At 51.2% G+C, this 14,689-nt stretch overlaps 2 protein-coding genes and 1 non-coding gene across 3 annotated transcripts; 1 reads left to right on the forward strand and 2 right to left on the reverse strand.

The window, feature by feature from the left end:
* The first annotated feature begins 301 nt into the window (after window positions 1-301).
* Window positions 302-5,643, forward strand: cdc23 (CDC23 (cell division cycle 23, yeast, homolog)). Its single transcript, XM_066717110.1, has 16 exons — window positions 302-477; window positions 975-1,047; window positions 1,137-1,274; window positions 1,621-1,663; window positions 1,956-2,061; window positions 2,256-2,388; window positions 2,475-2,652; window positions 2,806-2,903; window positions 3,194-3,275; window positions 3,364-3,517; window positions 3,703-3,822; window positions 3,967-4,042; window positions 4,472-4,533; window positions 4,621-4,699; window positions 4,785-4,904; window positions 5,054-5,643. Exons 1-16 carry the CDS (start codon window positions 371-373, stop codon window positions 5,225-5,227), a joined length of 1,743 nt encoding a protein of 580 aa, XP_066573207.1. The 5' UTR covers window positions 302-370; the 3' UTR covers window positions 5,228-5,643.
* Window positions 5,644-6,437: 794 nt separating this feature from the next.
* Window positions 6,438-13,374, reverse strand: kif20a (kinesin family member 20A). Its single transcript, XM_066717111.1, has 19 exons — window positions 13,180-13,374; window positions 12,136-12,308; window positions 11,879-11,983; window positions 11,628-11,747; window positions 11,042-11,180; window positions 10,746-10,921; window positions 10,529-10,640; window positions 10,229-10,435; window positions 10,007-10,118; window positions 9,805-9,879; window positions 9,537-9,680; window positions 9,210-9,378; window positions 8,965-9,123; window positions 8,735-8,874; window positions 8,540-8,642; window positions 8,123-8,423; window positions 7,921-8,012; window positions 7,699-7,836; window positions 6,438-7,541 (listed from the first exon to the last, which is right to left on the reverse strand). The coding sequence occupies exons 2-19, from the start codon at window positions 12,295-12,297 to the stop codon at window positions 7,266-7,268; spliced, it is 2,730 nt and encodes a 909-aa protein (XP_066573208.1). The 5' UTR covers window positions 12,298-12,308; window positions 13,180-13,374; the 3' UTR covers window positions 6,438-7,265.
* Window positions 13,375-14,573: 1,199 nt separating this feature from the next.
* On the reverse strand, window positions 14,574-14,646 carry trnaa-agc (transfer RNA alanine (anticodon AGC)). Its single transcript has one exon. It is a non-coding gene; the product is annotated as a tRNA-Ala (tRNA).
* Between the last annotated feature and the right edge of the window lie 43 nt (window positions 14,647-14,689).

A 14,689-nucleotide genomic window follows, 5' to 3' on the forward strand; every position in this document is an offset into this window, starting at 1 on the left:
CACACTACAGTCCTGTAGGAGACAAAAGTGCCACAGCCTCATATTTGGCCCATGGTCCAGGTTTGACATTTCCTATTGCTTTATGGCCAGCATATAGCACTCGCATTTTGACTGGTATTGACACATTAAAATAGGTATTAACAGCAGCGTGTCGCGACCAGGCAGGCAGACTAGTGAAGATGCTGTCTAATAATGGTCACAGAGGGATTTTGCTAACTGAGCCATGTCCTCCTCCCTGTTCGCTGATTGGACAGCGCCGCGCTGCCGCTGGCCAATCCCAGGCTGTGTTGGTCGGAAGCGCGGCGTTCAGAGACGGGCGGGGAGACGCGGCGCACTGGCGGCGCAGCGCTGTTGTTGTGTGGACGGGAAAATGGCGGCGCTCAGCAGCGAGTTTAGCGACTTGGTGGGAATCAAGAAGCAGCTCATCTCCATTACAGCCCTGTGTAAGGAGAGGGGGCTCGTCCACAGCGTGAAATGGTGAGACGCGCAGTCGCTGTTCCGCTTAGGGGCCTGTAGACAACGGCTGTAGTGCGTGTGTTTCTCTCTGCGTTCGCGCGTCTGTGGTTTGTATCCACACATAAACACAACCACCGGTCAGAAAGTCTGTAAAGTGAAGTGATTTTAAAGTATTGAATAGGACTCTTCTGGCTTCAGTGGCAGAGAAAGGACCTTTATCTGTGCGTGTCGTACGGGACATTTATAAGCCCCTCAGTGTCTATTCCCGTGTGCTGACATTTATATAGCGCCTTGTCTAAACACTCCCCGTGTGTGTCACACATCCAGAAAACAGCATCATTCATAACATTTATTTTGCACTTACTGTAACATGGCCTACCTTAATGAAAGTGTGTTTTTTGGGACCTATATCAGATATAAGTAATACTCATTCATTAATGAAAATGTGTCAACAAATGTTTGATACTTTCAATCTCTCTCCCTTCCTCCCCCTCTGTGTGTGTGGTGTGGTGTTGCAGGGCATCTGAGCTGGCGTTCTCCCTGAGCCCTCTCCCCATGAGTGAGCTGCCCCCGCCCCCCCCCTTCACAGAGGTAGGTGTGAGAGTGTGCGCCTCAGGCGTGTTTTTGGTGTGTGTCAGTTTGTGTGTGTGTCTCAGGTGTGTGTGTGTGTGTGCTTGCAGGAGGATGCCCAGGACTTGGATGCTGTGACTCTGGCTCAGTCCTACTTTGACCTGAAGGAGTATGACCGTGCCGCCTACTTCCTGCGGGACTGTTGCAGCCCGAAGGCCTACTTCCTGTACATGTACTCCCGCTACCTGGTGAGACTGGGCACCGCCACACCTGTCTGTCTTGGTTCATCTCTCTCTCTCTCTCTCAATCTATCTATCCGTCCATCTGTCATTTACTCCTTCCCTGTCTGCCCCCTCTCTTTCTCTCTGCCTGTCTGTCCCACACCCTTTCTCATTTAATCTGTAATTTTTCTCTCTGTTCACTCTTCCACTCTTGCTCTGTCATTAATGCCTTTATTCACTCAATTTTGCCCCCTTCTCCCCTGTTTACCACTTTTGATTAATAATTGTAAACTAATACTCATTCTTGTATATAGCAGATAGCTGATTTCTCTTGTCTCTGTCTTTCTCTCCCTCTCTCCCCCTCTCTCTGCAGTCTGGGGAGAAGAAGAAGGATGACGAGACAGTGGACAGTCTGGGTGAGACCCTGCCCCAAATTCAGATTCAACTGGTGCCTTATTTTTCATGGCAAACATTTGTAGTATTGCCAAAGCAATTACATATCTACACACGTCAACAGTAATGGACATCCCTGTGTTTGGATTGATGGAGCCCTCTGTCTTATGTGTATGCTGTGATTGGCTGACTGCACTATGGCCATGCTGTGATTGTCTGTAGGTTGTGTTTTTGTGGCCAGATTGGCCAGAGCCCAAGTATTCGAGCCCTGCTGATTGGCTGAGGCCTGTGTGTCTGTGCCGTGATTGCATGCAGGGCCGCTTGAGAAGGGACAGGTGCGGAACGAGGCTCTGAGGGAGCTGAGGGTGGAGCTGAGCAAGAAGCACAGAGCGGGAGAGCTGGACGGGTTCGCCCTGTACCTGTGAGTGTAATAACACTGGGATACACTACTACACTGTAATAACACTGGGATACACGGCACTCTAATGTAATAGTGTGTATTAACGTTGCGATACACTGATACAGTACTACACTACACTAATTGATTCCGTCTCCGAGGTATATTGTGTTTGGGTGTGTATTGACTATTGGTTATGTATTATTGATGTCTCTGAGGTATGGGGTTGTGCTGCGGAAGCTGGAGCTGCAGAGGGAGGCGGTGGAGGTGTTTGTGGAAGCGACACACTGCCTGCCACTGCACTGGGGCGCCTGGCTGGAGCTCTGCAACCTCATCACCAGCATAGACATGGTACTGCACACGCACTGCACAAAGACTGTGCCGCATTTACGCACTGCACAGCCACTGACCGCATTCTCCTTGCCCCGCTCTCCCAGCTGAAGTCCCTGTCCCTGCCGCAGTGCTGGCTGAAGGAGTTCTTCCTGGCCCACATGTACACCGAGCTGCAGATGATCAAGGAGGCGCTGCAGAAGTACCACAGCCTGATGGAGGCCGGCTTCTCCAAGAGCACCTACATCATCTCCCAGATCGCTGTGGCCTACCACAACATCCGCGGTGAGTGCCGGTGTGTCTGTGTGCGTGCGTGTTTCTCTGTCCATGTTTGTGTCCGTGTCATTCTGTATTTGTTTCTCTCTCTGTCTTGTTAGTATGGTGTAGCACCCTACCAGTTTGTGTATTTAATACACAACCCTTCTCTCCCCCTCCCAGACATTGACCAGGCTCTGTCAGTATTCAATGAGCTGAGGGAGCAGGACCCCTATCGCATAGAGAACATGGACACCTTCTCCAACCTCCTCTATGTCAGGGTGAGAGCGGTTGTGCACTCACACTGTAATGACACACACATACTGCACTACAATTACATGACAAACACACACATTGTAATACACACAGTACACACACTCGCATTGTAACGTTGCACTAATGCACACACATACTCACACACTGTAATACACACACACTTATACACACATGCACACATTGTAACACACATCCTGATACACACATGCACACAGGGAGCGGTGTTGAGGGTTTGAGTGCAGCTCATTGTTGTTATTGTGTGTGATTGTCATTGTTTGTTGTGTGTTTGTGTCAGAGCATGAAGCCTGAGCTGAGCTACCTGGCGCACAACCTGTGTGAGATCGACAAGTACCGAGTGGAGACCTGCTGCGTGATTGGTGAGTGTCTCCTTCTCTCTCTCCCTTTGCTGTCTCCATTTGCATCTCTCTCCCTCTCTCCCTGCCTGACCTCTCCCTGTGTGCTCAGGTAATTACTACAGCCTGCGCTCGCAGCATGAGAAGGCGGCGTTGTACTTCCAGAGAGCACTGAAGCTGAACCCGCGCTGCCTGGGCGCCTGGACACTCATGGGCCACGAGTACATGGAGATGAAGAATACGTCCGCGGCCATACAGGCCTACAGGTACCACACCTGCGCCGGGCACAGCGCACCTGGAGTATGGGCACTACACAGACACGCATGAACACTTCTGCTGCCCAGACTCTCTCTCTCTCTCTCTCTCTCTCACTCACTCTCAAACAGAAAACTGCATGTCATTTTGCCCACATTGTGTGTGTGCAGTAATGTGCTGTGTGTGTTGTGTGCAGGCACGCCATCGAGGTGAACAAGCGTGACTACAGAGCATGGTATGGGCTGGGCCAGACCTATGAGATCCTCAAGATGCCCTTCTACTGCCTGTACTACTACCGCAGAGCACACCAGCTCAGGTACCTGTGTGTTTGTCTGTCTCAATGTGTGTGTGTGTGGTAAATTGACAGAGTGGTTAATGGTGTGCAGCTAAAACTGTGTGTGTGTTTGTGTTAATGGGGTGTTGTCAATGGGTGTGTGGTTAAACGGCCCTCTCCCCTCAGACCCAATGACTCCCGGATGCTGGTGGCCCTGGGGGAATGCTATGAGAAACTGTCACAGCAGGTGGAGGCCAAGAAGGTATGGTAACTATTATTATTAATAGTAGTAATATAAGTAGATGTAGTATTGAATACTATTATTAAAGTATTTCTAGTAGTAGTAATCATATTAGATGCTTTTATTATTATTGTTTATGGTAGTACATGTAATAGTAGTGCTGTTGATATTGTGTAGTGGCAGTACTGTGCTGCTCAGTAGGAGCTCTGTGGTGGCACTGCTGTGAATGTCATGTACAGAGGTAAATGCTGCTGTTATTTCTAGTCTGTGAATATTGTCACTAGTGGGTAGGGCTGGTCAGTGCTGATCCCCCCGTCACTTGGCTAATGCCTCGTTCTACATTGCTATTATTATTGTTGTCTATTAATGTACTTATTAGCTAATAACCCAGCAGTCACAACATGTACACTGTGGAGTTCATGCTGCTTAGCTGTGATTGTGTGTTGGCAGTGTTACTGGAGGGCGTACTCTGTGGGAGACGTGGAAAGGATGGCTCTTCTCAAACTCGCAAAGTGAGTCTCTGTCTGTGGCCCAAACCTGCTCCTCTGTACCTCGAGTGTGAATTATCGGGGCAGTGGTGTAATCTCTCTCTCTCTCAGGTTACATGAGCAGTTGAATGAGTCAGACCAGGCCGCTCAGTGCTACATCATCTACATCCGGGACATTTACTCCTGTGGGGTGAGTCTGTGCTACAGTAACACTCTCACACTGTGCTGTGAGTGTGTGTGTGTGTGTGTGATCTCACGGTCATGTTGCTGTTCAGGAGCTGCTGGAGCAGGCGGAGCTGAGCACTGCATTCCGGTACCTGGGGCAGTATTACTTCAAGGGCAAACGATATGATGAGGCAGCACTGTGCGCCCAGCGCTGCTGTGACTACAACGACGTGAGTCTCTCCCTCCCTCAGAAACTTTTCTCTCACTCCCTCCCTCCTTCAGTACCTATCTCTCACTCACCCTCCAGCAGTACCTCTCTCTCTCTTCCTCCCTCTGTTCATTACTGTTATGAAGGTTGATGATATCTCCTCTCTCTCAGGCTCGTGAGGATGGGAAGGCTCTTCTGCGGCAGATCTCACAGGTCAGAGGGCAGGGGGAGGCTCCAGCCACGACCTCTGACCTCTCACTGCCCTTCGTGTTTGGGCCACTGTCCAACAATACCACGCCTGTGAGACACGTCTCTCCTCTCAACCTGTCCTCCGTCACGCCCTGACACGCCATCTCTCAAGTTTAATATTTTATTCCTCTCTCACCATGTCTCCTACCTTCCTCCATCATGCCTTGACACACTCTGCCTCTCCTCTCTCTCTCTATTCTTTGATAGTCCATCTTGTTTCCCTCCCTTCTTTATTTTACTGATGTGGCATGAGGGCAACAGGACATCTGAGGAAATGCCCAAGTTCTGTACAGACTCCAGCCCTGGTCCTGGACAGAGACAGTACAGCACAGAAGGGTCTCCAACCCTGAGGTGGGGGGGTATTAAGGTGCAGCCACAGGACCCAACTGTGCAGCCCTTGAATTCAAGTTTTGTTCTATTTTGTAATTATTGTATTATCTTATTGTATATTTGTAATTATTGTTGTAATGAATGATGGACAGCGTTGTGCTCAATAAACTGCATCTCTGTGACTGTGTTGTGATCAATAAACTGTCACGCTCAGCAGCTGCACAGATGTCATATGGCCACACTGCCCTCCTGTGTGGAGGATTTTATGTTTATACAACAGTGGAGTATAGACCAGTGTAGTGTAGTCTAGTCACTGTAGTAGACTGTGTAGTCCTGAGGCCAGGTGCATAAACTAAGTCTTTGCATTAATTATGTCATATTAAGGATAGACACTCACTTAAAACTGTTGCAATAAACCATCTTTCCTTAACTGGTCTTACTTTGTCAATCATGCAACACATTCTGGGAAGACACTTGGAGAAAACAAAACATGGCGGAAGCCTCTCTAAAACAGTGAAGATCCCAGTTCACCGTAGCTGAAAATGTATGCTAGTTATGAATAATATTGCATAAAAATATATAGTTTGGGTGGAATTTGGTGAACATTTGGTGAACACTCAAACACAAGGCATGGGATAAAATAAAGTTAATCGCATCAACCCACTTTGTATGCCGTCTGTAAAAGGTGAGAGGTGGTGCAGTTCAAATCCGTGTGTGGGCTCTGACTTGCACAGGCTACACACCAGTATGTGTATAGTCCAGTGTAGTGCAATAGCCCCGGTACAGTACAGTAGTGTAGTGTGGTAGCCTTGTAGAGTGTGGGCACTGTACACTGCTATATTTGTGGTGGCAGAACATTGTCCACAGAGGGAACGTCATTGGTCTTACTTTGTTCTTCAAATAAAATTATGTGAATAAGGCTTGTAAATCCAGTCCAACTCCTGCAGTCTGCAAGAACCAGGCCCGACAGCAGCGGTGAATAAAAGAAGGTATATTTCTGTACATGCCACACATACATATTGCACAGTGAAGGTAAACACAAAGACAGAGAAAGGGCCTCTGAAGCAAAACAGACAGGGCACACACTGCTGGAGATCAACATGCTTTTCCAGGATCAGTGTGATGGGCGGGATGTAGTCTGTTCACGGAGGCTGTAGCACAGGCTGCACCACCACCCTCCTGTGGGTGACCTGAGAAGCAGCAGCATCAACCCCCACTAGTCATTTTAGAATAGAGCTGGAGATAGGATTGACTCCATGGGAACTGGATATCAACTCTCGCGCCCTCTCTCCTCCATTTACACATCTCTCCCTCAGCCTTGCTTCAAGTCACTCTCACTCCCTCATTCTCCCACCCAGAACTGCAGTGAACAATTTCCCAAAATGACAGAAAAAAAAAAAATAACAGTAAGAAAATTAACATATATAGGATACTTTGCATAACACACCCACCCCTCACCTTCTCTCTTTAATATTGAGTGTATGAGAGTGAGTGTGTTCGTGTGTCCGCATTTGTAAACACACAATCTCTTTAACCCACCCCATCAATACAACCCACATGAACTGAGCTCATGGAAATCTGAACTCGTCTCTTTCAATACAGCAGGGTCTGTAGTGTCTCCTATAGTCTTCATCCATCCATCCATCCATCCATCCCACACACCTGCCACAACCACAACACATGGTCCAGTGCAGCCCCACCGGAGGGCAGGCGTCCGGCTCCGAGAGTCATGGCGAAGGTGTGGCGTCCCCGTGCCGGAGCCGGGGCTCACAGTAAGGCGGGGGGCTGTGGCTCGGGACTGGACTCAGAACTTGAGGGGGGCGGGGCCGGGCGAGCGCTGGCGGGATCTCAGGATGCGGCCGTAGGGGGTACTGCTGGGGGTGGCCGGGGCGGCGCGGGAGGGGAACAGCCCCCGTAGGAAGGGTTTCTTCTCGGGGTGCAGGTTCTCCGACTCGCCGCCTCCCCCGCAGCCCCTCTTCTTGCAGGAGCTGGAGGGGGGCAGGGGTGGCCGCTCGGGTCTCCTCTGCAGCTCCAAGCGCACCAGCAGCAGGTGGTTCTGCAGCTCTGACAGGGTCTGCTCCTGCAAGGGGGTGTGGACACGGCTCAGAACAGAGTGGTACGATACAGCACATTGGAGTGGAGTGGAGTACAGTAGTAGTGAAGTAATATGGTGCAGGGTAGTACAGTACATTGTGGTGAAATGCAGTAAAGTGGTATAGTACAGTGCAGCTCAGTACCTGCTTGGTCAGGATGTTGTGGCAGGTGCCCAGTGTGCCGCGCAGCCTCTCCCCCCCGGTGTTCCTGCAGCAGGCTCTCCCTGCAGCCTGCAGCCCCGCCCTCAGCCCAGACAGCTCGTCCCTCAGCAACCTGAGACTCTACACAACACCACACTGTCAGTACACACAGACACCCACATCAGCACCCCCTGACCCCTGACCCCACAGTGACCCTGTACTGACCTTCTGTCCCTCCTCCAGCTTGCGCTCAGCCCCGGTGATCAGTGTGCCCTCGGTCGGGGGGGGCCTCGCTAGCATGTGGCACTGTTCCAGCTCTGAGGGGGGGAGACAGTCAGTGTGCGTGTTTGTGTGCCTAAGTCTCTGCGTGTGCGTGTACGTGTGCGCATACATACATCTCTCATTCAGGTCTCTCCCTCCCACTCACCCTGAGTTTTCAGTCTCAGCTCCGCCCTGCAGCGCTCCAGCTCTGAGTGCACTCTGGCCAGCTCTTCTTCCAAAGAGAGAGAGATGGAAGTGGAAGAGGAAGAGGTGGAGGAGGAAGAGCAAGAGGAGGTGGACAAGGTGGCGAGGCGGTGAGAGCGACGAGGTCCTGAGGTGGAGGGGGCAGCAGTCTCGAGTGTCTCCGGGACTGAACTCTCTCTCTCCTTCCCTTCCTCTCTTTTTGGTTTCCCTCTCTCCTTCTCCTGTAGGGCAGCAGTCAGCTCCTCTATCTGTTCATCACGCTCCTGAGAGTGAGAGAGTGGGGGAGGGAAGAAGGATGTTAGGTACACAAAGACAACATCATGGCACTGACTGAAAGATACACATCCCAATCCTCTCTTCCACCCATCCCCCTCTTTACCTCAATCTCCTGGCTGTAGTATCTGCGGAGTGAGTTCTGCAGATTCTCGATCTTGTTCTCGTACCTCTCCTCCATCAGAGCTCTTTCACTCTCCAAGGTCTCACTGTGGGAGAGATGGAGGAATAAGTTTACTCTGGCTGCCCTTTATCCCCCCTTTCTACACTCCTCCCCCATCCCAGCTTCCTCCTTCAGCACCTGAAATCCTCCTCTCTCTGGGTGAGCAGCTCCATCATCTCTGTGCACACCTGCTCCCTCAGGGTGGCCTCCAGCTCCGCCCGCTCCCTCCTCTCCCTCACCACCATCTCCTTCAGCACCTCGATCGCCCGCAGGAGCGCCTGGGAGAAGTAAAAACAGAGAGCTTGTTAAAGAAGTGATTAAGAGAGAGAAAGAGGGAGATGTAGTTTAAACAGGAAGGGCAGACTGACCTCAGAGTCGAACATGGTGACATCACCCTCCTCATCGCTCTCGTCCCCCAGCTCGTCCTCCTGCACTTCACTCACGCTCTCATTGGTCTTCAGCCCGTGCTCCCTCAGCAGCGATTGGATGTAGGCCACTCTGGTCTTGGTGGGCGGGGCATGGACGAGCTGGGAGAGAGACCGACAGCATGGAGTCACGATGCGAGAGAGGACAGTGATGCAGTGACAGGGAGCGTGCTGGGCAACAGCTGTACCTGAGTGGCGATGGCAGAGAATTTGAGCGCCTGCAGCGTCTCGTCATAGGTGCCGGCACAGGGGCTGACGTTGACTATCATGCTGCAGTGGCCGCGCCCACAGAAGAAGGCCTGGAACACGCGTGTCAGCTTGCTGTCTCGGAAGGGCACCACCTGGGGGGGGCGGGACCTGGGGAGTGAGGAGGCGGAGTTACTACACCCGTACAGGACAGACAGTGGCGGTATTCCCTGCAGTCGTGTAATAGTGTGGTAGTGCAGCGTTGTGTAGTCTACTTGTGTATCTGTGCATGAGGCTATGCAGCAGTGTCGCTGGGTGGAGGCGTTTACCTGTGCGTCTGGTTGTGTCTCAGCGCACTGAGGCAGCGCCCCAGTGTGTGCAGAGAGGTGTTGATGCTGTTGGCCTCCTTCATGCGCTCCCCACAGCTCTGACCATTACTGCGCTCCGAGCCAGCCAGGTCACACAGGGACAGCCTGGGGGGAGGAGGCAGAGAGAGTTCAGGACTATGGCCTGCTGAGCTACTGAGCTCTACAACAAAGGGGCTGCTGCGCGGCACGCGATTGGGCGGGTCTGGGTGCGGCCGGCTTGCTCACTCACTCGCTGATCTTCACGCCCTGCCCGTCCCGCGCCTCGGGGTCGATGTGAAGAACCCGCATGGAGAATATACTGTGACTGCAGAGGGAGAGGGAGTGCGTCAGCGATAACGACAGTTACGATGTTTTAAATCGCTATATCTGAAGCATTACACCATTCGGCACTGTAGCCGTACCGCGCATCTGCAGTCTGAAGTGTGAGTTACCTGCGGCTGGAGGCCCGGTTCAGGTGAGTGCTGGCGAAGCTCTGGTTCCTGCGGCCCACCTGCAGCACACGCCATGCCTCCTCGGCACTGCGCACGTTCACCCACGTGAGGTCTGGCAGGGAGAGACGACAGCCAGTCAGAGAAGCAACGCGTACAGTGGGTGTGATGTGAATCAGTGCACTCAGGGTGCGTAGTATTGTGTACAGCCCATCAGTGCCATACCCTTGACGTAGGGATTGCCGTGCCGATCGTCGCACAGCCGCAGCGTGGCTCTCTTGTGTCCGTGGCCGGCGGGTGTGTCCAGCAGGTCGTACAGGAACTCGTTGTAGATCTCAAAGAACGACACCCAAACCGAGTAGGACTTGCCCCCGTCATCATGGACACTGCCCTGGGACAGCCCCTCCAGATCCACTGACACACTGTCGGAGTCTGAGGGAGAGAAAAGTGGGCAGAAATAGAGAGAGTGTTAAACTGTGAGACGGAGACAGAGAGACAAGTGCTCAGGGCTGGGCAGTTCCTCACCCTCCAGCTGGGTGGCACTGTAGCTGTGTGTGGACAGCCCCGCAATGCCGCTGTCGCTGCTTTGCCCCCAGCCCCCTCGAACCCGAGACCGCTGGGGCGTCTGGCACTCCTCCTGAGAGGCGGAGAAATATTTGTTAACGCTTATCTGTGAATATTTCCTGCTGCTCCCCCTCCCCCTCTCCGAGCAACGTCTCCTCTGGCCTCCCCCATCACTCACCTCTCTCAGCAGGGCCGCTCTCCGCAGCTCCTCGGCTCGGACCTCTCCACCGTCCAGCCAGCGCACCTCCTGGCTCAGCACAGGCTTGAGGTCAGGGGTGGGGTGCAGGTGCTCCCCCACCCCCCCGAACACTGCCACCAGCGCACGGGGCAGCAGCCCCCCCTCACTGCCCGAGCCTGGGGGGGAAGAGAGAGAGAGAGAGAGAGAGAGAGAGAGAAAAGTTATTGCTATAACTCTAAGCCACCCCACTCTCCTCACTCCTTCACCCTGTAGTGTCTGATAGACCGCCCCCTCACCCTGTATGGTGTATGTCTTGCCGGAATTGGTGACCCCGTAGGTGTAGAACAGTCTGCTGTGTCCCTGCAGCACCTCCCTGACCGCACCCCTCAGAGTGCGCTCGAAGAACTGGCTCTGAGATGTGTCCGGACCGCTGATCTGAGGGGAGAGGCAGGGGTTACTGTGCGTCCGTTACAGACATGAACAGGAATTACTAGTGCTGTGCCGAGAGAACAATTGCATGTAGAATTGTGATTATATTTCCCACAGTGTTGTATCGATACTGACATCTAGAATCAGTTTTACAATTTAGTTATTTATTATGCCCCTAATATGAGAAATAATAAGAAACATGAAGACAAAATAAATGCACACTTACAAATAAACAGAGGTAAAAACACATGAATTAAGTGAAAGAGAAAGAAGTGTCGATAATAGGATGGCTTGCCATTGGTGGAGGGACCATGAGTTGTGGGATCCTCTCTTGGCCAGATCAGCCCAGCGCTTCTCTGTATCCCAGGACTGACTGTTTCAGCTGAGAGTTCTCTCTGGAGCCAATACCGACCCCTAGCATGAACCTGTGCGCCCCGGTGAGGCAGCGCTTACCTGTGTGAAGGTGAACTTGTGCAGGCTCTGGCCCACGCCCCTCTCAGTGTTCCTCATGGTGAAGGAGTCCTTGGGAGCTCGGAGCAGCAGGGTGTCCTCACTCTCCACACACACACAACCCTGAGAGAGGGAGAGGGCGAGAGTTAACGACTGACAGGGGGAAAGAGACAACCAGCATAATTCCAGCTCGATTTCAATTTGTGGGTGAGACACTAGAGGAGAGAGAGAGAGGTCGACATGCAGACACTGACCTGGTCCTCTCCTTCTTCCTGCTCTTTCTTCGTCAGCGGACGAATGCGGAGGAACACCTGGACTCTCTCTGCCGCCTCCTGTGAGCATGATCGCCCCCCTGCACCCTGAGGGAGAGGGAGAGAGGGGTAAAAACAAAAAAACAAAAAAAATCAGTTCAACATTAGGAAAAGTATTCACTATCCATTCACTATCTCTTTCCCTTTCTCAGTCTGACAATGCCATTGCAGTGCTTCAATATCCATCCATCCCCTCTCACCAGTTTGGTGGTGTCCAAGGGGGGTGCGATGACAGACAGCTCGGGAATTTGGGGTCCGGCCCCCCCACGCTGCCCGCTCTCTGCAGCCGTAGACTCGAACACGCCAGCTTCCTCCTCGTCCGAGAAGATGCCCCCACGTGGCGAAAGCACACACGTTGCCATTGCCACACGCCCTGACACACAGGAGACAGCAAAGTGAGTCTCAGCACAGCACACTGCGCAACAACAGCACGCCAGAGTGAGTCTCTGTACAGCACAGCACAGCACAGCACAGCACAGCACACTACAAGCAATATGATTTAGATGTTCAGTGTACTCCACTCCAATGCAGGAGGCTACAGTGCAGGGCAGGTCCATACAGGGAGAACAACTGCCACCTGACTCACACTTACACAACAGACACACGAACTTGGAGACCTGCAGACAAACACATACCCGGCCATTTCTCACACTGACTTGTATCTGAATAACTAACACACACACACACACACACACCCCAGGTGAGAGGCGCTCGGGTATCTGCTCACACCTGGAGTGCAGGTTCCGAAACGCGGTCAAACCGGTCTGTGCGCACCCCCCCACCCCACCCCACCACACATCTCGATTTAAGTGTGAACCCTGTGTGCATCAGGGATATTTTAAAGACTTTGTTGTATAGGCTACTGCAGTCCGCGTGTAACCTATAAACACACATGTAACACACAAGACCGTGAGTATCTACTACCACACAGCTCGTATTGCAATAATAACCATCATAATATCAGACAGACGTTTAAGATTTTGTGTTTAAGAAATCGTTCTTACACAATTCTACATAATAATAATAATAATAATAATAATAATAATAATAATAATAATACATTGATATACACAGCAGAATCCTAATAAAGTTTAAAATGGCATTAACAACTCGCCCGGTGTCCTGTCCGGTATCCGTATCGCTTTTGGTCACAGTCACACAGGTCAAATGTTATGATCTGACCGGTGCTTTGGAAAGCACGTCTACGGGATTGTTGTGATCGCCTGCAGATTGAACTCGCTCACCTGAAAATGTATCTGCCGACGTCTCTGTAATCCTGAGCAGAGATCTGACGCTGTTCTTACACGGTATTACTATTATATGAACCGATATAGACGTATTTCGCCTGTCCAAGCTGGTTATACTGGGACCAGTTTAACCCCGTGATTCCTACAGAAACGAGCGCTATGACTATCTATGAGGAGCCTACTGTTCAAACCAACCAATTCAAACATCGCGCCCCACCTTGGCCAGCCAATCCCAGCCCAGGATTCTTTCCCCTGTCCAATAGCGACGCTCGGGGCGACTAAGAACCCCAGTGACAGCCAATCGCATCCGACGTTTACCCTAACCCCGCCCCCTAGCAGTCACAGGTTACTTCGCCTTTTCTCTGAAGGGGAACCAGGGAAAACGACCGCCATTTTGGATCGTATCACAGAAACCCTTGGTGCAGATTGAGCCAACATGGCGGAATGCTGCTCAAATATAGAAGAGTGAGATACAGCTGGTTTGCCTACCATTGGCTTTAACCTTCTTTCTCATTTTTAACAGATAGGGATGGAGGGATTTCGCAGATGCCATTAATGATGTATTGTTTATGTGAAGGCTTTTACAACGTCGTGGTTAGGGTTAACGCGTGGTAGGGACACGTCTAAACATTGACTACATGTGTTACAATCCAATCCAATGGCGTTATTTATCCAGTATTTATTATTGCATGGCTATGGTTTCCTAACCGTTTGATGGCCTGGTTTTGCACACAGAGGTGAAAATCGGCCAACTCTGTTTGTAGTGATTTAAGCCGCAAACAAGCACTATTATGATTATTATGCAAAAACTATTGCATTGAACGGAACCGGGACTGAATGGATGAGACATTTTACACGCAGCCCACCAGTGAGTCTCCATTCTCTGAATCCCTGTAATAAACTGCTGAGAAAGAAACGGGAAATGGCTGTGTAAACACTGCGCTGTGATAAGGCAGGCCTGTGTTTCTTGTGATATTTGCAGACAAGCGTGACGGGTCGGTTTGGACGTGTGTGATTTCAACCCCCCGGGATGCTGGAGTGAAACTGATGGCATTATTAATAAGTAATAATATTAATATAAATAATAACAGTGATAACAGACGTATTGAACTGTCATTTCTCGTTCCTCTCAATAGCTCCTCTGTTCCTCCCTGATGCGGCCGCAGGGCCACGAAACCAACACGGCAGCTGCCGGTGCCCAATGTGGCCACTAGGCCTCACTGTTGAGAGACACAATATTAAAAACATCCTTTTTGAGGATACAGTATTACACTCTTATTATATACATTATACATTCTTATTTTCTCAGTGTTGCTCGCTATACATAGTCTTTTATTTGACGCTCTTTTATTAAATAAAAAGTACATGCATAAAATATAAACGCTTAAAAGTGGAGGATGCGGGCATCGATCCCGCTACCTCTCGCATGCTAAGCGAGCGCTCTACCATTTGAGCTAATCCCCCGGACAAGTTTTGTGCCCCTGCGACTGCTTTTTGATGTTCATCT

The sequence above is a fragment of the Amia ocellicauda genome, chromosome 11, assembly GCF_036373705.1.
Source record: "Amia ocellicauda isolate fAmiCal2 chromosome 11, fAmiCal2.hap1, whole genome shotgun sequence".
In the NCBI taxonomy this organism is placed as follows: domain Eukaryota; kingdom Metazoa; phylum Chordata; class Actinopteri; order Amiiformes; family Amiidae; genus Amia; species Amia ocellicauda.

Coding starts and splice junctions, on each gene's coding strand:
- cdc23 (XM_066717110.1), top strand. CDS start 371: ATGGCGGCGCTCAGCAGCGAGTTTAGCGACTTGGTGGGAATCAAGAAG. Junction 3,276..3,363: donor GGAGACCTGCTGCGTGATTG/GTGAGTGTCTCC, acceptor CTGTGTGCTCAG/GTAATTACTACAGCCTGCGC. Junction 4,043..4,471: donor AGCAGGTGGAGGCCAAGAAG/GTATGGTAACTA, acceptor GTGTGTTGGCAG/TGTTACTGGAGGGCGTACTC.
- kif20a (XM_066717111.1), bottom strand. CDS start 12,297: ATGGCAACGTGTGTGCTTTCGCCACGTGGGGGCATCTTCTCGGACGAG. Junction 11,748..11,878: donor AGGAAGAAGGAGAGGACCAG/GTCAGTGTCTGC, acceptor TCCCTCTCTCAG/GGTTGTGTGTGTGTGGAGAG. Junction 9,124..9,209: donor TCTCTGCCATCGCCACTCAG/GTACAGCTGTTG, acceptor TCTCTCTCCCAG/CTCGTCCATGCCCCGCCCAC.